This window comes from Haliotis rubra, unplaced genomic scaffold (genome assembly GCF_003918875.1).
Source record: "Haliotis rubra isolate DU_JTF1 unplaced genomic scaffold, ASM391887v1 Scf1309, whole genome shotgun sequence".
Taxonomy (NCBI): Eukaryota; Metazoa; Mollusca; class Gastropoda; order Lepetellida; family Haliotidae; genus Haliotis; species Haliotis rubra.
Window position 1 is genome coordinate 170,228 of NW_025765236.1, and position 26,632 is coordinate 196,859.

The window sequence follows — 26,632 nt, forward strand, 5'->3', positions numbered from 1 at the left end:
ATCAATGGGTTATTTATTGTCACATTTATTGAACAAGTGTCTGTTCGCATTAAATACGAAACCAAACAATACAACTCTGCAAAGATGGCTGGTTTAGTGTAGAATTATTTCCGTGTTTGGACTTGGAATAGAAACTTTTCAAAATATGGCTCTGGTGTCGTCACTGAGACGATTCTGTGTACATACAGCTAAGGACAAATGTCTATTGTTTAGTATCCGGGATAGATCTCTTTCAAGAAATGGATATTTGGCTAGATTTGTTGCTAAAAACGCATCGTCAGTCAATGTCAAACGAAATATATCTAAACCACTGTCAATTTTAATCGGTGGAAGTGCACTGTGTTTATCCCTTTCACTGTATGAGCTACTAAAGGACAGACTGACACCCACAGTTCATGCTGCTGTGCCTGATTCCCCAAGGATGCAATATAATTTCATTGCAGATGTTGTTAAAAAAGCAGCACCAGCTGTTGTGTACATTGAATTAAAGGGGAGGTAATGCAATTTTTCGAACTTGTAAGACGTTTCTGTAAATTGTTATCATTGTTGCTTGTGTGGCAAGAGTTCCTCTCTCTCTCTTTTTTATTATTATTATATAATTATATATATTACAGTATTTTTGCAATTTAATGTGTAGTTAAGTTATGTAATTGTATACGCTGTTACAAGTGGAAAGTTTCTACACAAAATCTGATTCCCAAAAATATACATCTAGAAAGTACACTTGGTCTCACACGATTCAAGGAGAAGAAAGTTGTTGAAAATTAGGATTTATATCACAAACAACATACCAAACCGAACTCATGAAGATCCTCTCAAAATATACCAGAAGTTCATAAAAATGTCTTTAAACAAGGCACAGTGAGATTTTTACTGGCAATGTCTGTCTGGGAATCAGAGGTGCATTCTTGTAGTACCTGTTCTGAAAATTTGGTTATTCTCAAAAGTACCTCATGAAACAGATGCCATCAAAAGGAGACTATTGTGAGATCCCCTTACCTAACATCCATATTAGCCAGGGGTTCCTTTGTCTTGGGGTACTAAAGAATCAGACTTACCTAAAGGTATCTTACTGGCTGTTTCTATTTCTTTTACCATGTTTACTCAACATTGCTAGTCTGATTTTCATTATCACAGTTTTAAGTATCCAGTGTTGTATTATCCAGATTGTATTATTGCAACAGTTTGCTCAGGAAATGTCTCCCAGGAACACTTTGCCTGACTTCAGTGTGTGCAAAATACTGCTGCACGTATAGTCACCAGCACTAAGAAGTCTTCACAACATTACACCAGTCCTTATATCACTGCATTGGCTTCCTGTACAAGCAAGAGTTCAATTCAAAATTTTGACACTTGTCTACAAATGCGATCATCAGTCCGCTCCTCCACATTTGAATGATCTCATTCACAAATATGTACCATTGAGATCACTTCGATCTGCCGACCATCAACTACTTGAAGTACCAAAGTACAATCTGAAAAAGTTTGGATATACATCCTTTGCCTACTTGGCTACCACTTCATGGAACCCATTACCTCTTCAAATCAAGGAGGCAGAATCCCAATAACAGTTTTTTAAGAGCAATCTGAAAACCTATCTCTTTAGGACTTTCTATACTTGTGAGCACCCATGAAAAAACCCTGCCTATGACTTTTAGCAGTGACTTCATTTTGTTTGTAGCCCCATGAGAAAGCACTCTGTGTCTGGTGTTTGGCGCAGTATACGTGCATATATTATATAATAAGTAGTATAAAGATCGGCAGTGAGTCGGTTGGTTGGTTGGTTTTTTAACGCCACACTGAGCAATATTGCAGTTGCATGGCGGTGGTCTGTCAGTGAGACAGGAAAGTTCAATTGGAAAGGATGGTGGTTAACAGTAACTGTTCTGTTTCAGACATCCATTCCATGGCGGCTACACTACCATGTCTAATGGCTCTGGTTTCATTGTGCGTGAGGATGGACTGATTCTAACAAATGCCCATGTCGTTGGTAACAAGCAGTCTCTTCGTGTAAAGCTACATGATGGAAGGGAATTTGATGGTGTGGTACAAGCTGTTGATCCAGTCTCAGATTTAGCAACCATTAAAATTCAAGCTGTGAGTTAAAACAGTTTTTATCAGTTGTGGTGGGTGAAATGAATTCTCAAACTAACAACATATCAAGTGTAGTTTTAATATAAACCCATGAAGATCCGTGTTAGAATTGATCTTCAGTAACCCATGCTTGTCATAAGAGGCGACTAGGATTGGGTGGTCAGGCTTGCTGACTTGGTTGACACATGTCATCGTATCCCATTTGCATAGATATATGCTCAAGCTGTTGATCATTGGATTGTCTGGTCCAGATAATTTACAGACCGCTGCCACATAGCTGGAATATTGCTCAGTGTGGCAAACAAACAAACATTGATATTGTTAAAACAGATTTTACAAGTACTGAAACGTGAAAGAGTTGTCTCCCTTAGACCATACCTTGCAAAATAGCTCAGCTTTTTATGTTCAGAGTAATCTCACCTGTCATAGAGATGATGCTAGGTGCTAGCTGTGCTGATATTACTTCACTAATATCATGGAGGTAGTCTGGAAATCTAGTGACTTAGACTTAGTGACTACCCACTGATGTTTATGTCCCAATATAGATTGTGTACAAGGTTGTGCTGAGGTTAAAGCTTTAATAATTACATGCCAATATGATTCAAAATTAAAATGTCAGTGAAACACAACCTTTGTTGTTTTTGTTTAATTGTTTACAACTCATACATAACAAGACAAATTTGATGTTTTTGCAAGTTAAACATTCGTAATCTGTTACTAACCTGTAACTAATTTTAACTCCAATTCAGAAAGACCTCCCCACTCTGCAGCTTGGGAAGTCGTCATCCCTAGAGCCTGGGGAATGGGTGATAGCAATGGGGAGTCCACTAGCCCTCAGCAACACCGTCACTGCCGGCATTGTTAGCACCGTCCACCGAGGAAGCAAGGAACTCGGGATACACAACAAAGACATGGAGTACATACAGACCGATGCAGTCATCAATGTACGCATACCATATCTGTTCTGAAGACAAACAATATCTCTTACAATATCAATAAAGACAGACAATTATTAATTTCCAGCTGTCTGGATGATTGGAACAGTATGAACATTACAAAATTTAATATTTAATGTAAAGATGCATGGCATATTCTCATCCATCATTGTGGTAGTACTTGTCTTGTGTATAGAGCCCACGTCACAAACCAGTTGACCCACATGGGTGCAAACATGTGCTTTGTTTATTATGACATGAAATACACAATGCCATTTTAGAAAGTGGTCAAATGTAACATATGTTATATTTGGGATTACACTTTCTCAGTAAAGTACAGATGCTAGTACTTTTGACAGGTGGAGTCCCATCCGGGATTCGAACACACACGCCACCTAATCGCCAGCACACAAAGTCAGACGCCTAGACCGCTCAGCCACCGCGGCTTCCACAAAAATGGAAGTCAGACAACTGGTAGTCTAGACTGCGGACTTTGTGTACCCCTCTGATAAGTGTTAATTGGCACGGCTCCCACTGCGATTAGGTGCCTGACTCTGAGGGTGTGGGTTCGAAGCCCGAATGGGACTCAACCCAACAAAAGTACTAGAATCTGTACTTTACTAAGAAAGTGTAATCCCAAATATAACATATGTTATTATGACATGTTGTGTTTTGTGACATATATTATTATTGGTTCAAAATAAGACATTTGAACTACTTCCCCATTGTTAATATATTTTGTATGTTATCAACAAGGCCTGTGGAGTTGATACTGAATGTATATCCAAGCCATGCAGTAGCGTAACTTGTGTTATTTTGCTAAGGCCTATTACGGCACTGTCATAAGGCTATGAGCAGCATTGTTCACAATCTATTGCTTTTATAGAAATTATCATTTAAATGTTTCAACTTAGGCAATTACATAACATATTCAGCATTTTAATTTCTTGATGTTAAGCATAAAGTATTCATGAAAATATTTGAGCATTTGTTACTATATATTCATAAAACATACAGTATTTGCCTCACAGTGTATTCGTTGCAGCACTAGTTGATACAGTAAATGATCCCCAATAGGTGTCTTTACTGTCAAAGACCTCAAAGAATTTCAGTACTGTTTTAAACACAATAACCGTTATTTCTTATAATGGAGGTTAACTACAAAGCATGTTTTCCATTTATAAGACGAGTATATGGATGACAACTTCTTCTATATTGTATAACACAACGTTTCTGGGCAGTAAGAAACTTAGGCTCAGTATTATTCGTTACACTGCTATACTGGGTCTAACAAAACCTTGTGGAAGGTCGCGTCAGATAACCTATGGCGACCTATTCAATCAAAGCACGAGACGGACGAAAGGATTTAACCAATCAGACAACATCTACTATTTAGGGTTCAGCGGGACTTACAAAATGGATTTTCTCTTCCCCGTTCGCCAACCCTGATCTCCCAACAAATGAAACAGATATATACTCTTTGGGGTTTCTGGTGACATGGCTATCATAGCTAATATTTCAGCAAGCTGACATGCTTGAATACTGACAAAACGCTATTTTCAGCGACTGTTTACTCACTGTTGTGGTGTGCCTCACTAGGAACCGATCGTACGGAAAATAGCATTTGGAATCGTTCGGTACAAACTTTCTGGAGGTAAAAGTTCAAAAGGTATGTGCGAATGTCAACTTTCACGATTTGGTAAGCTGTGTTCTGATTGGTCAGTTGAAAAGGTTATCTGACGGGACCTTCCACAAGGTTTTGTTAGACTCAGTATAGCAGTGTAACAAATAATACTGAGTCTAAGTTTACTTAGACTGCGTTTCTGGGCTACTTCTTGACACTTCTTCAGGTGATACTCGTCTTATATATTCATCAACTTCTAAATGCCTCTCAAGAATCTCATGTTTTCCATTATTCAGACTAACAAGAAAAGTGAAGTGATTTTAGTAATTTGCATGCATAAATATATGTATATGTCCAAAGTAAGGCAAGACTGTCAAACTGGTTTACAAATTCTGACGACCACCACAAACTGAGCTGGGGAAAAGGAGAAACTTGAAAACAGTTTCAACCTGAATGCTAATGTATACTTTGACTAGCACCCCATTCTACTGAGTGATCATAGCCTACGAACACAAACAATAATCTGTTAGACTGGGAACCTTGAAAAACAGCCATACCAAATTCTGTATGGACATTATTTATGCTATTTCATTATGAACTTTTCAAAATTAATAACTGCATGTAAGTCAGTGGCCTTTGGCCATCCTCCAGCTCATTTCACACAAAGACCTTGATTATCAGTCAACTGGAAAAATATCCAAAATCATTTTTTTATTTCCTCTTTTCAGTTTGGTAACTCAGGAGGGCCACTCGTCAACCTGGTGAGTACATCTGGCAAACTGAACATTTACTGCTGTTTGTTAAATGTATGAATAAGATTAGTAAGTTTTCCATCAAAACACCTTCAATAATGAAATCAGAAAATTTTACAGTGTTTGAGAAGAAATTAATGGTGGAGGCGAAAACCATGCATGTAGAAAATTTTAGTGGCAATTTACATTCATTACGGCATTAAATGTTTTAGGAGAAAACAGCATGGATAATTAATGGTCTGAAATTGCCATTAATTATTGAATAAAATTGTTGTCGTAGGGTTGACTTCTATTTAACATTTCATAAGAAAGTTGATTTCTGTCGTGACAATGTTTGCATTCATTTCTCAGTTTATACAGTATATGTGACTGGAATTAATAATGTGTAAGAGTCATTCATATGTTTGAATAACCATGGTTATTTGGAACACATCAGAAGTAATTTGTATTCATGCAAAGTGATGACATTTAATAGGGAAAGGTCTGTCCTTACAAGGAAATATTTGCATGAATAAAAAGATTTGTCTGAAGAGGAGGTGGTAGAATGAAAATATGTCAATCAAACTTAAATAGAAATTCTGTTTGTGTAGTAGGAATGTGAGTTTTAAAAAAAAGCCTTCAATTTTTTACTGTGTTATATCTGACTTTGAGAGATGATCACTTGCATGATATTGGTGTTCAGAATATTCACCTACGCGTCACTCCTAATTGTAAATATATAAGTTGTTTATCCATATATCTATATAACTGATCAGTTTTCTTTGATCTAGGGCTGTGGGGTAGCGTAGTGGTTAAAGAGCTTGGTCATCACACTCAGACCTGGGTTTGATTCCCCACATGGGCATTTCTGGTAACCCCTGCTGTGATATTGCTGGAATATTTCTAAAGCGGTGTAAAACCACACTCACTCACTCACTCACTCACACTCATGCTCTCACTTATAATCATACCCTCACTCACACACACACTCACACTCTCACTCACATTCTCATTCACAGTTACAATCACACATTCTTAATCACACAAATAATCACAATCATGCTCTCACAGTCAGGACTCGCACTCACTTACTCACTCACTCACCTGGATGTGTGGAAGTATTTGATCTGAAACATACCTCATTTAGGAGATAAACGTACTGTATTTGGAAATTAGATGAATGTTAGACCGAATTGATAGTCTCTAAATTTCATTTGAAGCCGAACAAGAGGTGAATTGAACTCGTCTGTGAAGGGAGTGGTAGGTTCCGTTCATATTTTTTTTAACATTGCACATACAAAATATTCTGCCCAAAGAAAACAAACTACTGTTTATTCAATGCAATAATGTAACACCTAAGAGCTTGGTTTTTATAATCATAACTGCACACGACCGTAACCAGCTTATTGTTTTGTGTGCCGTGTTACTGTATCCCCCTGGCCACACTATAGTGGAATCGTCTGACCTACTTATTTTTTGGAAGTAGACAGTTACGCAACAGTTTGAAATGGCGGACGAGCCAGTGTTTACATTTTGCGAAAGGTTGAAATTCGAAGTGACAGTGGAAAATACTTTACCAGGTAGGTAAATGTTTACGAACGTTTTGCCGCACAAATAGGGATAGATAGGGATGTATTTTCACAAGGTTTTCTGATTTTTTTGTTAGATTGTTTGTTTATGTTTGGGGCTGTGTATTGTAATTGAGTTTGAATATTTTTATAATAGACGGTAATAATTATGATAGTGAGGTTCCCGAATAATTGTGGAGGAGAAATCGTATAATTGTATTTTCCGAGTTTTAATAAATTTTTCATCAGCATTTCCATCACGTCTGTTGTGTTGATATTAGTCATGTTGGTGGCCAAGCTGAAGTAGTGCGGCAGTGTTGTTTACGTGCGCCAGTGAAGCGCCGTGAAATCAGACGAATATTCAATCCAAATTGATACCGTCTGATTTTATGGATTGACCAATCAAATTCGAGCATTTCACGTAGCCATGGTAGAATGCTAGTTATACTGTAGTATTATGTTTCATTGAGAAGAAGCTGATTTAAATTGGCAGAAAACGTGTGTGGTTAAGATGATTAGAATTATGATGAGATAATGGTTATGTCATGTGTGTTTATTTAACTTTTTAAAATGGCATTTATAAGTTGGTATGCTGAACGTGTGATCTCTTGCTTGATAACAGTGTCAGTAACTTCACCCAAATGTCGTATCTCTTCTTGTAACTCATCATGTGTATCAGTGTCATCCAAATCAGATCTTCAGCTCGAACCTGATAACTCTCAACCTGAACATCTGCGAACACCTCCATTAGAGGTCAGATCACATGAAATCTGTATTCAGCCAATCCGTATCAAGGCTCATAAATTCACTGTAATTATGCATGAGCATAGACATGCACATCTGATTCTGTATCTGGAACTAAAACCACAAATCCTGGACAAAAAGGTCTGGCAGCAAAAAAATTGGGGATATGTAGACATGCAGAGGAAATTTCTAAATTTGAAGAATCAGTGACAATCAGCCTGGTGTTGTGCTTTTGGAAGAAAACATGTATAGACGACGCCCTCCCAGATTCTTCCAAAGCACTACAACAGGCTGATTATGTATCCTTGTAACCCATTTAACTGTCACTCAAAATACTGATTTAAGTTTTGTACCACTTAGTTCTGTACTGTTATTTTAAACTGATTTTGCCACCCTTTGATCTGTTTTCAGGATGGAGAGGCTATTGGCATCAACACAATGAAAGTGACCACAGGAATTTCATTTGCCATACCCTCTGACTATGCGTGTGAATTTTTGTTGAAAGCCGATGAATTATTGAAGAGAGGTAAGCAGTAAAAGTCAGATGTGATATTTCTCCATCAGGATCTGACAACATCAGATTAAACCAAATGGAATCCCCAATCTAGATATTACTGACATTGGTCTTGTTTCTTTCATCACCTTCCTGCTGTATCACAGTATGGTGAGAATAATCGTCGCATCATAATACAAGTACCTTTCTTGACATACCTGTGACATATATAATAATAATAATAATGTGTCCATTTATATAGCCCCAAACTCTACACTAGGTATGCTCATAGAGCTAACAATCAAGGCACAGCACATTATTACCCCGGATAACCAAAGCTGCCTGTTAGGTGCTAGAAGGTTATAGTCATATGACTTTTTTCCACTGGTTACCCATTTTCCTGCTGGGTGAACAGAGACAATTTTGAACAAACTCACTTGCCTAAGGTGAGACCACATGTGTCACATGTGCTTCGTTGTGGGGCAGGACTCAAGTCCTAGAAACTCTCAGAAGCATATAGAAGCTGTGAGGAAGATCACACAGCAAACCATTTTAGTATGGGATTCCTTTGTCTCTTCTTGCAGCCCAGAGCAAGTCACGAGGCTGGTTTGGTACAGGGAGTAGTGCCAAGGCACGGCGATTCATGGGCATCACGATGTTGACACTGACACCGAGCATCTTGCTGGAGTTGAAGGAGAGATCGGCGGACTTCCCTGATGTACAACATGGAGTCTTTGTACATAAGGTCACACTTGGATCACCAGCTTATAAGTATGTTCATTTGTGTCACCATTCAGTGTTTGGGTACATGATTGTAAACTGTCATCCCAAACCTGTTTGAGAATGGTTTACAGATTACATCCCCCCAAAGGGGGCTGGATTTGAGGAAATGAAACCAACAGGCACTTGGTGCAACCTTAGGTAATAACCTTGTTGCACCAGACAAAAACAGGTTGCACCTGCTGCTCAACAGAAAGGTACATTATGAGTTGTTCACTGGTCTCTCAGGGGACATGGGCTGATGTACCCTCAATGTTCGTTTATGTTCCCTGAGCCAGTGAACACCTCAATGGTAATTTTGAACTGTTTGAAGCATGAGTATCAGATCATAGTATGGAGTAACAAACGACAACAAAAACAAATTTAGAGCTATCTCCCTTCCATCGATTTGCTTTCGCAAAACATTGGTAATTTCCGTACAGCATACATGATTCAATCTTATTCGAGATAAAGAATTCCCAGCAGGGTACATAGAAAATGTTACTTGCTTGTAAGCGGGATACATTGAAAATAGTAGAAGAGCACTCATCCAATCAGAAAATGACATTTATGTGTGAGGCAAGATACTGTAAGATGTATGCTTCTCTCGAGGATGATATGGTCTGATGTACGCCTCTTTGTAGCAGTGTCACCCGAGCCGGTAGGCGAGGGATAACACTGCTACAAAGAGGCATACATCAGACCGTATTACCCGAGGCAGAAGTTTACAGCATATTTATCTTACCGCCATGTTAAATGTACAAAATATCATTTTATTTTATTTTGAAGATCGCTACCGACTATATGACATGTAAACAAAATGGCGTCTGCTTCTTGACTGGATTTTCAAAATCAGTGAAACATATTCTGACAAGCTTAAACCTGCTTTAAAAAATGGTTATTTTTCCTTATCCTGACTCATGCTTATTGCTTGTCTCCTTCCTTTTGCGAACGTTAGTGGAACACTTGTATCTTCTATTGAAGCTCCCTTCAATAAAAACAGACGTAAAATCACTACTCACCATGAGTTATCTCTCTGGCCGTTGTGGGCTCCCACATGCTTCACTCTCTCCTTCTTCGCCCTAGTGGACGGTTGAGAGAGCGCCTGTGTCTTCTATACGGCACTATATCCTTTTATTTATTAGTTATTACCCTATACATTACCTTTATAGGGGTTTAGGGAGTATCCTTCAACATTATGGTTTGAAATTTATTCGTATTTTTCACTGTTTATTCACGGTTTCGTCCTTGATTGTTCAGTGTTAACATTTCATGAAAACCTGTTTTCGTTGTAGGTTCCCGATTCTCTGCTGCAGACCCGCATTTATTGTGCCCTAGCTGCACAACACCATGCACTTCCAGCTCTCGCTGCAACCTTTGTCAGCATTTAACCAATATTGAATTTAATAAATATATTTTCTGCGTACTTAGGAGTGCTAAAGACAAGTCCAGACGACTTTTTCAAGTTATGGATAACCCGGCTGAGTCCCTCGCGTGTCAACTGCTGTCAAGACGACCCTCTTCCTTCCTGTGATCCGCCGGAGATGTCCTCGGAGGATGGGCGTGGGACGTTGTCAGCCACTTTGCAGAAGAGGGCTGCCCCTTCGGACATCCCTTCATCACAGACGAAGAAGAAGAGGCCATCCTCTACACAGAGACGGCCACACACCCCTAAGATGGCGAGCAGCTCTACGGGGACGCTGTGCAGACAACTAGGACTTTCTCAGGCGAGATTGTCCCGATGGAGGAAAGAGGTCTCTATGATGAGCAGCTGCTCATCATCCCAGAGATACATTGCCCCAAGAAGAAGCAGGCCTCAGCAACGGTAACTTCAGCACAGTTATCTACGCAGTCCGAGGTATCTACACTGACGGCAGATGAGCGATCCCTGGACCATATTGCTACCAACACAGAGAGGGCAGCTCATCTATCACCGCAGACATTCGACCCAGGGGCCTTCATGCAGCAGTTCTCGCAGCAGATAATGGAGATGATGGAGAGGCACTTCGCGCAGGAAAGAGATCAACCAGCCCTGGACACCACCTGCAGAGAGGACCCGGACCTGCACAAAGGACCCACCGCCGACGACACAACGGAGAGGCCTTCCATTGATGACGCAGATGAACAGCCGAAGGTCTTCGGAGACAGCCTCAAGGACGTCATCAACATCACACAGATCATCAAGGGATTCGCCGAGGCAGTCACGAACCAAGAGACACTCGCCTCCACGCAGGTCTCCACGCAGATCGCCCTACAGACGCAGCTCTACAGGCTCATCTCCACGCAGGTCTTCACGCAAGTCTCCGTGCAGGTCTCCACGCAGGTCTCCGCGCAAGTCTCCGTGCAGGTCTCCGCGCATGTCTCCACACACATCCCCAGCGGAGGAGGATCAACGATCCCAGATCAACGCCCCTGAAACAGAGGACGATGGCGGTATTATCTTCTCGGACGCAGAGATAAGATATTGGATGGCCAACGGACTGGAGTTAGCGTCACCCTCTAAGGAAGAGAATGCAGCACTCACGTACCTGATGAAGGGCGATGATGTCGACCACGATCACTCTACCGCCAATTGATTCCATCTCGGAGTTCCAGAGAACTTGGGAGCTTCAGCGGAAGGCAACGAGATCTCAAGCGCCCGAATATTCCGCGGTTCAACGCTAAGAAGTTCTCCTACACAATATGGACCCCTTCATGAAGGCACAAGAGATCGATGACAACTACAAGGTCATCAGCGGCGCCCGGACCAAGTCTTATAAGATTGATTACAAAAGCTGGCGCAGATAGAGAGCGATGTCCAGAAGGATGTTCTTGGCCTGAACAGATCCCGGGCAGTGAATGAGGCGCTCATCGCCAAGTTCAGGGACTCTACGCAGAGGAGGACGGATGATCTACTCTGCTCTACTCATGCAGAAGAAGGACCAGCAGTTTATGGCCGGACCATCTATCATCCATCTCAGCAGCGTTGGCGTTGGTGAGGCGACAAGGACTACTGGCATCCTGCACATGGAGCGAGCTTCGCGAAATTAAGTCGCTGTACAGAGCCCCATGGTCGACATCATCCATCTTAGCAGGGGAGATTGGCGGCGTCGCCAAGGAAGTTGCCAAAGACCCAGAGAAGTCCTCATGATAAAGTCCATTGATACACTAGCCAGTGTCATCAGGCAGGCGTCCCAGCTACTCAGGCAAGTCGAGAAGTTCGCAGGCATCCAGAAGGCAAGAGACAAGAAAATGAGCACCTTCAGAGGAGGAAGGACTCTTTTAAATTAAGCCCAGCCGGCAACTATAGAGGACGGCAGGGCGAGGCAGGGCACCCAGAAGCCAAGGTTCAGAGAGCGATGAAGGAGGGGGTTGAACGACTGGAGTCTTCCACCCCAGCCGTTCCTGTACAACCTTCACAAGTGGGTGGATGTCTACAAAACTACTGGGAGAACTTGGGAAATCTTCAAGATCCATTTGTATCCAGCATCCTAAGAGAGCGGATATCGCATACAACTACAAGCAACTCTGCCCGTGGACAGAGCGAACCTCACAAGTTCAACTTCAAGACCCATCGGACAGAGAGGAGGCTACGAGAAGCGGTCACATCTCTACTAGAGAAGGAAGCCATAGAAGTGGTGGACCAGGACCAGCTCTCACCAGGATTCTACTCCCCAGTTTTCCTAGTGCCAAAGAAAAACTCCAAAGAAAAGTTCCGACTCATCTACAACATGAGGGCCTTCAACAGAGATTATCTACGCAGACCACCAAAGTTCAGCATGATACATCTCCCACAACTCCTACACCTCGTCCGTCCGATGGACTATATGACTAGCATAGATCTACAGGACGCCTACCTGCATATTCCTGTACATCCGGACTCAAGAAGTACCTGAGGTTTATACTGGACGGACGACACTACCAATGGAAGGTCCTGCCATTTGGAATATCATCGGCCCCCTGGTTGTTTACAAGGGTGGCCGAAGCCCATAGTCACATACCTACATCATCGAGGGGCCTCGCGCAGTGCATTCTACCTAGACGGCCGGGATTCAAGTACATCAAGATCCCAAGCATCTCAGACTACAACTGGACTTCACCATCAGACTGCGTACACAACTGGGGTGGCTAGTGAATCTCCTCAAGTCGGACCTAGAACCTACACAGGACCTGCAGTTCCTAGGAATCCAGTTCATCACAACACAGAACCGCATAGTGGTACCAGAGGACCGATGGCTCAAGATACAACAGACAATCTCGCCAAGCTCTACTCTCTCCGTGGCCACTCACGACAATGGCAGAGTCTGTTGGGTCTCCTCCGCCAGCACAAGACATGACAGCCAGAGGGGAGACTACAACTTCGCCCACTACAGGTCTTCGTCGTCAATGCTCATCTAGGCGACCTGGAACCCTTCGGACTCTCCGGACTTTTCGCCCATATCTACTATGGTGGACCCAGAGATCGAATGTTTGCGGAGGCACCTACTTAGCAGAGCCAGAGTGCAAGGCAGCATCTCTACCTGGACTCATCGCTCCAAGGTTTGGGAGCACATCTCGATGACGAAGTGTCAGCTGGGACGTGGACCAACGAGGAGAAAGATCTGCACATCAACATGCTGGAAATGAAAGCAGTACTAAACGCCATACTCCACTGGACAAACATTCTGGAGAATGCTCATCTGATGGTGCATACGGACAACTCCACAGTGGCGTTCTACATAAACAGGCAAGGATCAACAAGGTCGGTGAACCTCCTGGACCTCTGCTTTCAACTGTTCAGCATAACAGACAACCTGAACATCCACATACGAGCATGCCACATTCCAGGAGCCAAGAATGTGATAGCAGACTTACTATCCGTCCAGCGCAGCCATCCCCAACAGAATGGATGCTACGTCCAGAGATCTTCAAGCAGATCATACAAGAGATGGGAGCACCACTAATAGACCTCTTCGCCACAAGATTCAACAATCAACTGATAACATTTGTCTCACCAATACCAGATCCTCGAGCATGGGCAACGGACGCTCTAAGCATCTCCTGGGAAGGACTAAACGCTTACGCTTTTCCACCACCAGCTCTAATACCGAGGGTGTTGCAGAAAATCAGCCAGACGAAGGACCTACAACTGATTTTGGTCGCTCCTTACTGGCCAGCGAGAATATGGTTCCCCATTCTCATACAAGAATTAGGACAACCTCAACTGCAACTACCAGAGTGGACAAATCTACTAGTACATCCTCACACAAAGCAGGCGCACGGCAACCCAGAGGTGTTCCGGCTACACATGTGGACTGTATCAAGGCATGCTTGAACAAGAGAGGATATTCCGCCAGGGCAGCGAAAGCAGTCACACTAGCTCTACTCAAGTCTACGCGCACCAATGCGGCGACAAGTGGCTAAGCTTTGAGACATACGCCATGAGGACCGGCTTTACAGCCATAAAGGCGACACACCCTCAAGTGGCGGACTACCTTTGTCACCCCACGACAAACGAGGCGGTTAAAAGGGTCAACCCTCTCAACATACCTAGCGGCATTGAGCTCAGTCATCACCATGAGGACATGTGCAAAACTGACGAAAGTACCAGAGTTACTGGCCTTACTACGCTCTTTTAAATTGGAGGACCAACAACAGAGATTTAAAGCTCCGGCGTGGGACCTCAACGTAGTTCTACGACATCTCACCAGTGACGTCTACGAACCATTAGAGAGGACATTCTTCGAGTTCTTGGCGCAGAGAAGATGCTGTTCCCTGATCGCCTTAGCAACAGCAGCAAGGATGTCGGAAATACATGCTCTGGACCCGAGAGAACACGATTGGATGAAAATCAAAACACCGTGCATATGGGACTGCGATGGGACTTCATCGCAAAGAATCAACTGCCAGGTCAACTGGACAGACAATTCCACGTCCCAGCACTATCATCAGTCCTGGGATCACAGGATACGCAGGACCTATCCTTGTGCCCAGTAAGAGCATTGAAAGTCTACCTACAAAGATCCAGGACCAGGAGGACGGAAATTCAAAGCGTCTTTTTCGTCCCGATATCGACAGCGCGACACAGGCGGAGGTCTCCGCGACCTCGATATCAATCTGGATCAGAACTGTCATCCTACGGGCCTACAAAGCAGCAGGACTGGATCCTCCACGAGCCTCCAACCCACACAAAGTTAGAGCTCTGGTGTCAACACTCGCTCTACATGGGAATTGCTCTATCAGGACGATAATGGAGGGCTGCTTCTGGAAATCCGACATGGTGTTTGCCAACCATTACCTGAGGGACATAAGCCACCGAGGGGCGCCTCCGGCATTCACCATTTTGGCCCGGCTGGTTGTTACACAACAGTTGACAGTCCCTCAAAGGCGCTGAGACGAAGTCTAGCCCTTTTATCACATGACTTGAAAAAGCCTACACTCGGAAGAGTTCAGCTTTAGAGTCTAGATGCAGGTCTAAGGACAGACTAGCATAAGTGATATGACCCAGTACTTGTAAGGATACTTCATTGCAGAAAGGGTCGCTTCTCCACTTGATGCTTGCATCAAGAAATGGAGTCATAAAATCCACATAAGATGTTAACAGAAGCCAGGACCAAAAGTTAACAATTGTGGTCCCCCCGTCAGAGACAGCTGGAAGTACCGGGTTACAGCAGCAGCAGAGATTAGCAGTAAAATAGCAGTGCCAACAAGAAGTTCCCATAGGGGGGTATATAAGACGTAAATCACTAAATGAAATCCAGAAGTAGCTTGACCCACCACCAAATCCGACGGATTCTACAAGCAATAAGCATGAGTCGGGATAAGGAAAAATATGTTATTTTCTGAATAAAATTGATATTTTATACTTATCCTGATTCATGAGGTAAGCCCCCCCAACCTCCCCACTAGACACTTTGGATTTCCCTGCAAATTAAAGTGTCGGGCTCATAATTCGGAGAGAGTGAAGCATGTGGGAGTGGTAGCCACTTTTCCGCCAAAGCGGCCAGAGAGATAACTCATGGTGAGTAGTGATTTTACGTCTGTTTTTATTGAAGGGAGCTTCAATAGAAGATACAAGTGTTCCACTAACGTTCGCAAAAGGAAGGAGACAAGCAATAAGCATGAGTCAGGATAAGTATAAAATATCAATTTTATTCAGAAAATTACATAATTATGTTTAAGTTGAGTGTGCAAAGCGATGCAATGTATAAACTAGTTTAAATAAAGCAGTGAAAGTCGGTAAAATAAATGTGTACATGGTGAATTAAAAACAGGTAATCGAGCGGTTTTCGAACTCCATGCATTGCATGCACCATATTATATGAGTCATCACGATTGTTAAGCGATACAGCTTCTCTTGGAGAGTTCAGCAGTTACAGTGGCAGCGTAATATTTTTTCAGTTGTCACCCTCCTTGGAAGGGTGACACGAAACTGTTAAAGCATCATTTACCAATGAAATTAAAGTATTTTACATGAAGGTAACATAATATAAGTTGTTCACTGGTCATGAAGGGGACATGGGTTGATGTACCTTCGATGTTTGTTTTTGAAGAACAAAATATGAGCTGAAATGCCTATGCTATACAAAGAAGTTCAAACCTTGTTATTATTTTGTTGTTAGAGATTAATCATCCTCGAATGCCCAGTGTAATTAACCTCCATTATGATCCGTTTGCCACCATCTTTGTTTCTTAAGTAACAGAGCTATTTCAATAGCTTTTATTGATTATTTGGCATTGAATTAAATTCAGGATATATTTGAGATACCTTACAAAAGTCAAAATGATTACCTGTTATAACGGCAGTTGTTTCAAATATGAAAGAACAGTGTCACTTTAATGTGTTGAATGTCAAATCATCCAAACCAGGCTCAAAACAAAGGTGTCATGGCAGTGAGTGAGTGAGTGAGCGAGCGTGTAAGAGAGAAGCAAATACTTCTCTTCAGATGAATACTTCCACATATGCAGGTGATGAGAGTGAGTATGGTTTTATGCTGCTTTTACCAATTTTCCGGCAGTATCACGGCAAGGGACTATTGAAGCGAGTTACTCCCATTGACCCATGTGGGGAATTGAACTTGGGTCTTCAGCATGACAACATATGCTACCCCAACACCCCATTTGTAACACTGGATTATGGAGGATGGAGATGATAGACCTGTGTTTGTTGCAGCGGTGGCATCCACCCTGGGGATGTTATAACACAGATCAATGGGCAGGACGTCCTATCTTCCTCTGACGTGTACAGCGCTGTGGAGAACAACCACACCTTGCGGGTGTGCGTCATGCGGGGAGCCAGAAAAATACTGTTGGTGGTCCACACAGAAGAGGTGGATTGATGAAGTATCAGCCATGGATGTAAGCAACAACTATAGTCTGTTTGGCGGTGAAAATGTACCGATGAATTTCACTTTAAAACAAAAAGTAAATCAAATAAAGTGAAATTAAGATTGCGAATCCTCATAATTTTTACCTTGCCATTTGAAAATTTAAATCTCAGAATTTTATTCAACTTGGAATGAAAGTTGTTTAATAAAGCGATCATAGTTTCAAATCGGGTATTATTGGTTTTGTATTACAAGGATATGCACATAAAATGAAACACCAAGATCAAGTAGGGTTGGTCTAAGTTAACGCAGCTCATCCGCATTACGCGCGTGCATTTGTTTCACTGTTCCAACTACTGTGCTTACCCCTTGTAATACAAACCAATATAAAGCGATGTGAAACTATGATCGTTTTGTTACACAACTTTTTCATAAGTTGAATAAAAATCTAAGATTTAAATGTTCAATTGGCAAGGTAGGAATTATGAGGATTCTGAATCTTAATTTCACTTTATTCGATTTACATTTTTGTTTAAAGTGCAGTCCAATCGATACATTTTCACTACAAACAGACTATAGTCAACAACAACAACAACACAAGCTAGGGTTCATTAATGCTTGAATTTCATAAATGCTTGAATGTACATTGCATTATTTAACTTGTTCAAATATTTTTTTCTTGAGTATGCGCTGTTTTCAATCTCATTAAAATCAGGACTAAGTTGTAACACGCTGTCATTAACTCACAGGTTCTTTAAACCCGAAACTTCTCTTTTATGTGCTGTTTGTGAATTGTGGTTTTAATGTAATTGTATGAAGCAGTCCTTAAACTATCAATAAGTTACAATGTTTTTAAGTGTAAGAATTCCATTATCATGGCATTATACATTGGTATTAGGGCATTCCCCAATAATTTTCTTTTTAGAAAAACAAGAATTTTAAAAGCATTTTGTCATTCTCATCAGCCAGGGTGGCTCTCAAGTAGTTGCCATCAGAAGTTTTGCAAGCATAACTTTTATCAGACATTGTTTTGTTTCAGTGTATTAGCACATATTATGGGGCATGTTTGTTTCAATGACACTTTGTGTACTAACACCGTACTACTACGGCAGCCGATAACTCTGTACACAAATATCTGACAAACACTTCACCATAGGTCATGTCACATTAATCCTTGAGTCAAATTTAAGTGACGGATAAACGTGGATTCTCAAGGCAGTCAGATATTAACATTCTAAGATGATTCAGAATTATTTATTTAATGTTTTGAACACAGAACACAAATATTACTTTGATGGTACTTCTTTTTAGCTGTAGATGCCATGCTGCATGATTAAAAAAATCAAAAGGTTAATCGCATGGTCAATATTATTTACATTTCGAACTGTCCATTTAAGTTCAGTTTCATGAAACAGAAATAAAGATGTGCTGACTTTTGTTGAGAATTTGTCAGGTCTACATATCAGAGTGCAAGATCTGATTTTTAAAAGATTGTTGATTAGCGGATTTGTGTTCCAAAACTGGATGAAAGGACATTATAAAAGTGTTTTCATTTGTTGTGATTTTCCTCCTTTATTGACATCCTTTAAAGTTTTTTTATCAGTGGCATTAATTTACAGACTTGAATAGACATAGATACAACTTTAAATACTTATATATTTTATTTAAACCATGTGATATTCAGCATGTCTATGAAAGAAGAAAGATGCCCTGGGATATGGGTTGACTGTGTTTTGTTGATTAATACCATATTTGCCTTTATGAGATGCATTTATATTTGATATGATGTTTTCCAGTTGTATTGATGTGACTATTACTTAGTACAAGTATGTGTGCAGGATTTATGGACTGAATGTGTGTGTGTGGCTTGTGATGTCTTTTTGTAGCGGGTGATGGAATAAATCATTTATACATACTTGACTTCGTGTTTTTCAAAGAGGTAGGGAGGAATGCAGAATGGCAGATTCTGCTCCAAAGCCTGTTCCCCAAGCGCCTTTAACCCCCATGTGACTCTTAACCTTGTTGTGACCCGTGAAGGCCGCGGGTTAGAATGAATCTTCAGTAACCCATGCTTGTCGTAGAGGCAACTAACTGGATCGGTGGTCAGGTTAAAGCTGGCTTGGTTGTCACATGTCATCCCGGTTCCATTGCGCAGATCGATGCTCATGCTGTTGATCACTGGTTTTGTCTGGTCCAGACTCGATTATTTACAGACCTTCACCATATAGCTGGAATATTGCTGAGGCGGCGTGAAAACTAAAACTCACTCACTCACTTAACCTTGTTGTGTCCATAGGCACCCTGGATTGTGTACTTCTCAGGATCCGTTTACGCAGGGGCAAAGCTTTGTAGCACCGCGGAACATACACTTCTTGGTTGGTTGGGTTTGGTTGGTTGTTTGGGATGGTTGGTTGGTTTTAGTTGGTTGGTTGTTGTTTAACGCCATACTAAGCAGTATTCCAGCCATATAGTGGCGGTCTGTAAATAATCAAATCTGAACAGCATGAGCATCGATCTACACAATTGGGATACAATGACATGTGTCAACCAAGTCAGCGAGCCTGACCACCCAATCCCATCAGTCTCCTGTTATGACAAGCAAGTGTCACGGGTTTAAGCAAGGAATCTGCTTCATGAATTAACTTATTATTATTATGATTATTACCTATAGACACTGAATTATTGGGTTGGTGGGGTAGCCTAGTGGTTAAAGCATTAAATTTCGTCACTCAAAAAGAGCACGGCGTTCACCCCCACATGGGTACAATGTGTGAAGCATATTTCTGTGGTGTCTCCTGCCGTGATATTGCTGGAATATTGCTAAAAGCTCTGCGAAAACTAAACTCACTCACTCACTGGAATTACCGAAGGTTTCTCTGATACTTGTATCTGAATTACTGAGGGGGGCAGTAAAGTAGCCTTGTGGTTAAAGTGTTCACTTGTCAGCCAAAGTAAAGGGTTTGATTCCTCACGTATGGGCAACAGTGCTTGAGAAGTCCATTTCTGGTGTTGCCAGCAATGCTGGAACGTTGCTAAGAGTGTTGTAAAACCTTATTCACTTACTGTATTACTGAGGGGCAGGATTCTGATATATCGCTTATATCTCTGTGTGATAAAGTGTAGCCCACATGCACATAGTGGTCACAGCACTGTGGTTATTGTAGCCCCATATTTACACATACAGACTTAAATTAGTAACAGCTGTATAAATGCTCCAATGCAATCAAGTCCAGATGTCTTCCTGAATCTAATCCCCTCCCCTCTGAAACAGGATCTTTGACATGACAATATATCCTCAACCTCAAAGGTCTTGCTTAAACCCGTGAAGTTCCATGTTAGAATATTGATCTTCAGTAACCCGTGCTTGTCGTGAAGTGGCTGAATTTCGGGATCAGGGTGGTCAGGCTCTCTCGCTGGCTTGGTTGACACACATCATCGATTCCCAATTGCCATGTAGATCAATGCTTATGCTGTTGATCACTTGATTGTCTGGTCCAGACTCGACATTTACGCACCGCCCGTATTGCTGGAATATAGCTGCATGGGGCATAAACTAAACTCACTCACTCAAGGTCTTACCATCAGTTCAGGGATGTTGAGTTGAGATATACTGCAGAAACTTTAAAAAGAAATGTGGCAGAAGGATGGATACAGCTGTTGAGATGATTTAAGGTCTGATTTTGTAATTGTTTTTCAAGCAATGTGGTAGCATCTTCATTATATCAGGGTGGTGGTTGAGCCCAGTGGTTAAAGCATTAATTAAGCTCGTCACATCAAAGACCTAAGGTTCAATTCCCCACATGGGTACAATGTGTGAAGCCCATTTCTGGTGTCCCCTCCGCCTTGATATTGCTGGAATATTGCTAAAAGCGTGATAAAACCATACTAAGCTCACTGATTCATTACATCCCATAATTTTCATCACTTACCTATTTATTTAGTCTGTCTCTCAGTCCTAAGACACGTTACATTGTATTTTGCCTACCATCCACCATTATCAATGCTATATCCCATCTCAACATAGAATTTTACTTGTGTCTATCAAAATAACACACATTCACAGTCTTGGTGGGTGAGTGAGTTCAGTTTTATGTCGCACTCAGCAATATTCTAGCTTAGCATATGACTGTGGTCTGTAAATAATCAAGTCTGACCAGACAATCCAGTGATCAACAGCATCATAGGCATAGGAACAGTTTAAAATGTGTGTGTGGGGGGAAGATTTCAAAGTGATAACGGTGGTGGGTGGAGAGGAGATATATATAGAAAAGGACAGACGACTTCACTTGAAACTTTAATTAATAGCAAATGCATTACATTATTCAGGTAACACTAGATCGACTGTTTATACAGGCTAGTGCATCATGAAAAGGTTCAGCTCTTATGAGAAAAGTCCAAAGTAGTTCGTCTTCTGTCATTGAAAGAAATGAACTCCCGGCAACATCCACTAGAGATAGTTCATCAGCAAGGGTTTTGTGGACATGCAGTAGCAGAGCGTTATTCATACGTTCCTGTGTCATTGTAGATCTGATGTATGACTTCAGGCGAAGCTTGGAGAAGGTGCGTTCTGATGTTGCTGTGGTGACAGGAATAGTCAAGTAGATCTTCAAAGGGTGCTTATCTCCTTGAACAGGTGCCTATTTACGGGCTGATGAGTTGATAATTGATACAACAATATCAATATTTGTGACTTCAGTGATTAAGCATCCTCTTTCAGTGGAGACAGATTTCAATGTCATAAAGCATGGAAAGTTGTGTGTTCAATCAACAAAGTCAAGCATCATCTTTGTAGAGTTCTCTGATGTGTGAAGATGTTTGAAAGTTCAGATCCATTTGCAGCTGACAGCAACAGTTGCTCTCTATCTCCACAGCAGTGTTAAATCCTTTCTGCGAGAATCTCGCTTTAGTTGCTCTGAAAGCGATGTCTAGACCTTCAAAATATTGTTCCAATAATAATCTTCCACAGAAGGAGAAATCCGTGTGCTAGATCCATCATCCAATCTCTTGGGCCTCTTCCGGTAGCGTGGTAGGCGGTGGAGGATCAGTTTTGTCTTCAGCTTCATCAACAACAGACTTGGAGAACTCTGAAAAAGTATCTGTACTCCTCAGCTTACCATAATACGCCAGTGCACTTGCTCCTTTTGTGCGTCCTTTGCGTTGTTTCTCTAAAAGCTTTGAATGGAGGAAGACAATTGCTCTGATGCAGCAAAAAATTGGGAAAGAACTTTCAATAACAAGGCAGAAGTGAGCACAGCTCACATACCCCAGCTTATAGTCTGATGATCCTTCAATGTACCATTATTGAATACCAAAGAATAATGTTTTAGGAAAACTTTCAATTTTGGCATCATGCAATTGAAAAGCCAAAACCAACAATGGCACCATAAGGGTAAAGTTCCATGCCAAATTTGAAGTTTGTAAAGTGGTATAGTTTTGAGTTATGCTCAGAGAAACCATTCGAGGAAGACGACTGGCCTTACCGGACACCGCGGGCAGGGTGGAAGGGCTATATACCAGCTGACTTCACGTCGTGGCGGGGGGTATAATAATGCAGCCATTCTTATTTCCATACATGAATTCGGCTTTCAGATCAAAACCAGCTCTCTCACTGCCAATGTATGGAGTTTGAAATCAAGTGTCTTATTGTTATTGTTTAGATTTTCAATAAACAATCAAACAGCACCTATTATACTTAAAATAGGGCTATTACTGTAAACTAAATATTTACTGTATATAGACTACACTGTAATGTCAATGTATGTTGTCAACTTTACTGTTGATTCCCAGAATCCATGTTGGCTGTTAATAACTTAGCCTGACTGCCCTACTTTCACTTTTGAGTGACATGAATTAAAAAAATTGGATTCTATCATTAGCGAGGAAAAGGTATTGTTTGATCGTGTTATTTTTCAAGCGTTACCAGAGGCTTGAATTTGTGTTTAATTCTCTATTATTGGTCCCTAAAAAAATTCAAGCTTGTAAAAGTGGGGGGCACCCCATATTTTAGAGGAAGCTCCCCCCAGTCGCCTATCCTCGCCTATGCAGCATGAATTATCCAATCTCACGCAATTGAGATCACGACGATAACGTATGTGTCAACCAAAGCCAGTGAGGTTGACCACCTGATCCAGATTAGTTGCCTCTTACAACAAGCATGGGTTACTGAAGATCATCAATTCTAACCCGGACCTTCCACCGGTGACCACAGTCTAAGCTTTAGTCTAGTTCATGCACAATTGGACTTCTAACACTGAATATTTCTGTTTACAAAAGTAATAGGAGGGAAGAACTGACAAGATTTGACCTCTAAAACATATCGGATTGCACCATGTTTGTTAGGGGCTCATGCAGATTGTATGCATGTTCTTTTAGGAGTTAACACCTGAGTCTGCCTGCAGTAGGATAAAAACAACACTGTGCTTTTGAATTTCACTTTATACCTGTTGTCATTTCCTCAGATGAAATAAGACCTGTAAACCAGTTTCTAAAGAAGGTATTGCCTGAGTGCACCTTGAACATAAGGGCAATCCTGGTATAGATGGTATAGAGTATCGGTTTAAATATATAACCTGACTCAGTGGTCACCATTGGAAACTATGTGAATGTAAAATGTTTATTTTATGTGAAATTATAAACATGAATAAATGAATGAATGAAATGAGGAGATAATCAGGAACTGCCTGCTTAGTCTAAGTCAGTATACAGAGTCCCAGTGGGTATCCATGGTGAATAGCAGCAGAAGTACCTCAAAGGGAGTGAGTGACTGAGTTTAGTTTAAAATTAGACCAAGAATTTTTTATTCCGGCAATATCATGGCTGGTGGTGAATGCCAGAAAGAGGTGCCTCAAGGAGGCTGTCGCTATAAAACCAGAAGACTAATGGTATAAGCATCCATGCATCTCACACCCAAAGATCAACCCTAACCCTCCTTCTCTCTCCCCACCACCCAACACACACACCACACCTCTCCTACTCCTACATCCCTCCTTCCCCTCCCCCACCCAACACCACACACTCCCCTAGCCCCTTCTTTCTCCATTGGCCCCTATCCCCAACCACCATCCAACACCTTGCGCATTGCTTAGCACACACCCACATACACACACATCCTTCAAATACACCCCACACATACATGTATGTTTGTTTTGTCAGTGCAGTTATCATGAATACAATGTTTTAACTGAATTCACCTCCCTATTGTTGTCGTGTTGTATGGTTAAGCTTGACTCCGCATAATAGGTTCATTATCCACGTTGTGTGAATGACAGGACAATTGGAGTAATGACCGGATTGGGCTTCACTTGTATTTATTTACTGAAGTGAATCTAGCCCAGGATTTGTTTAACCACCATGTCAGATTTAATCACCTCATTTGTGCCAATGATGAAAACATAAACTGGAAATTACTAAAGAAAGTACAAGTACACATCTGGTGCTTTGGGGTTGTTTTTAAAAAGAACTACATAAATGTAACATATGTAATGATTTGGGATTACATTTTCTCAGTCGAAATCAGACCAATTTTATTTCTTGTTTCTGAGGATCCATATATGTTGTATTTTTTTCAAGAATAAGAACAAAAATCAAAATCAATTTTCCACAGCTTAAAAAAAATAAAATCCTAATGTTTTATTGGTCAAAAATGTAAACATACCAAGAATTTTTGTTTAGATTGCTTTTTGCCCCATATACACTTCATAAATTGCCAACAGTAAATACTTTTTAGTATTTAGAAGGAATATTACTTTGACTGGTGATTTTATTTTTTTATTTTTTCCCCTCCTGCCTTTAGGTTTTCTGAGGACAAAATCTGTAAAACAAGAAATAAAATTGGGTTGACCTAAAGTACAGATTCCATTACTTTTGTTGGGTTGAGTCCCATCGGGATTCAACCCACATCCTCAGAAGTCAGGCACCTATTGTGCCAGCACACAAAGTCAGCCGCCTAACCCACTCCAGCCACCGAATGGGTGCTGGGTGATTAAGGTGCCTGACTCTGAGGGTGGGTCTTCAAATCGGAATGATAGACCTCCAATAAAAATACTAGAAATCTATGCTTTTACTGAAAATCCGTGTAATCCCAAATATAACATGTGTACATTTGACCACTTTCTAAATGGCATTGTGTATTCATAACTACATAAATATTTTGAAAAAGTGTTTTGATTGTGACAAACATTGCATAGGTGATGCTGATGCAGAGATATCCTTTACACGGTGTTGTGGGTGGGATATCATGAAAATCATGATAATGCTGAACTGCATGTGCATGATATACACCAACAGTCAATTGTGATTATTAGTGGTATACCTTTTTTAAAGGCACACATCACATCAGTTGGGCAAATTATAAAGTGATAAACACTCAGACCCATTTACTACCAGCTTCATCTGAATTTAGCCATACAATCAAAAGGACTTTCAGTTAATTCTGTATGATTTTATGCCACTTTTCTCAATATCCCTGAGGTTACATCATGGTGTGGAACACCAGAAATGGACTTCACACCTTTTACCCATGGGAAACAGAGCCTGGGGGAGGACTTTAACCATTAGGCTACCCAACCACCCTGAACAATGGAGGTGGTAGCTTCCAAAACAAATACATTGTGATTAACAATTGCATTGGTCCAAGCAGTGTGCGAAATAGCTGCTGGCCCGTTAGCCCATGGCTAGTAAAATCAGTTGGATCAAGTAAATCTCCAGCAGTCACTGGCCTACGACTGGCTTATGAATTTTCATGAGGTTATTATTTTGTAGATATATCACTCTCTCTGACTTGTTAAGGTTATAATACATTTGCAGAAGGGCTGGCGGATGGATGGGAAAATATAGCAGTTCACTAACAGTGAGGACGGGACTATGACCAGAAAGTGAAACTGAAACTGATCAGCATAACAATGGAGTAGTTCCCCTTTAAAATTATAAATTCACTAGGGAATTCACCCTATGGGACAAAAGATTTAGGAATTGGGTATTGCAGAGAATTTTCCTTATTACCGATATATTGCGATCGCGAGAAAGCATATATTGCGATATCGTACGGTACGGCATATATTGCATGAAGTATTTTTGAACAAAAGACTACTTATAATCGAGTCGCTTCTTGATTTATAGAGCAAAACACAACCGAATCCACTGAGGCTTGATTAAGCTTTAATAGCAACTTTTAATCATGATAAAATAAAAATGTGAATAATATTTGGCAACAAATGAAGCAAGGACATATCGAACATTTCGAGGTGTTCTGGAGTTTTCGAATGCAAGTCAAAATCTGCGGTTTTCGATCAATGATATGCGCCCATAGCGTATCGATTTTCATGCTGAACCGGTAAATAACGGTGAAACCCGGTTATATTAGCATGAGCCCTACAAAAGATACCATTTCACATACAACAG

At 41.1% G+C, this 26,632-nt stretch overlaps 1 protein-coding gene and 1 long non-coding RNA gene across 2 annotated transcripts; one reads left to right on the forward strand and one right to left on the reverse strand.

Moving 5' to 3' along the window:
* The first annotated feature begins 92 nt into the window (after positions 1–92).
* On the forward strand, positions 93–17,851 carry LOC124267384 (serine protease HTRA2, mitochondrial-like). The gene is made up of 8 exons (XM_046702296.1): positions 93–495; positions 1,896–2,097; positions 2,844–3,038; positions 5,382–5,414; positions 8,108–8,222; positions 8,774–8,960; positions 17,080–17,277; positions 17,811–17,851. The coding sequence occupies exons 1-7, from the start codon at positions 146–148 to the stop codon at positions 17,243–17,245; spliced, it is 1,248 nt and encodes a 415-aa protein (XP_046558252.1). The 5' UTR covers positions 93–145; the 3' UTR covers positions 17,246–17,277; positions 17,811–17,851.
* LOC124267385 lies at positions 2,450–25,193 on the reverse strand. The gene is made up of 3 exons (XR_006896017.1): positions 25,074–25,193; positions 6,356–6,360; positions 2,450–2,460 (listed from the first exon to the last, which is right to left on the reverse strand). It is a non-coding gene; the product is annotated as an uncharacterized LOC124267385 (long non-coding RNA).
* Between the last annotated feature and the right edge of the window lie 1,439 nt (positions 25,194–26,632).

Bases quoted from the DNA above. Each gene is read 5' to 3' on its own strand.
- LOC124267384 (XM_046702296.1), top strand. From the start codon at position 146: ATGGCTCTGGTGTCGTCACTGAGACGATTCTGTGTACATACAGCTAAG. The intron at 496-1,895 runs GTAATGCAATTT...GTTCTGTTTCAG, and splicing joins TACATTGAATTAAAGGGGAG to ACATCCATTCCATGGCGGCT. The intron at 5,415-8,107 runs GTGAGTACATCT...ATCTGTTTTCAG, and splicing joins GAGGGCCACTCGTCAACCTG to GATGGAGAGGCTATTGGCAT.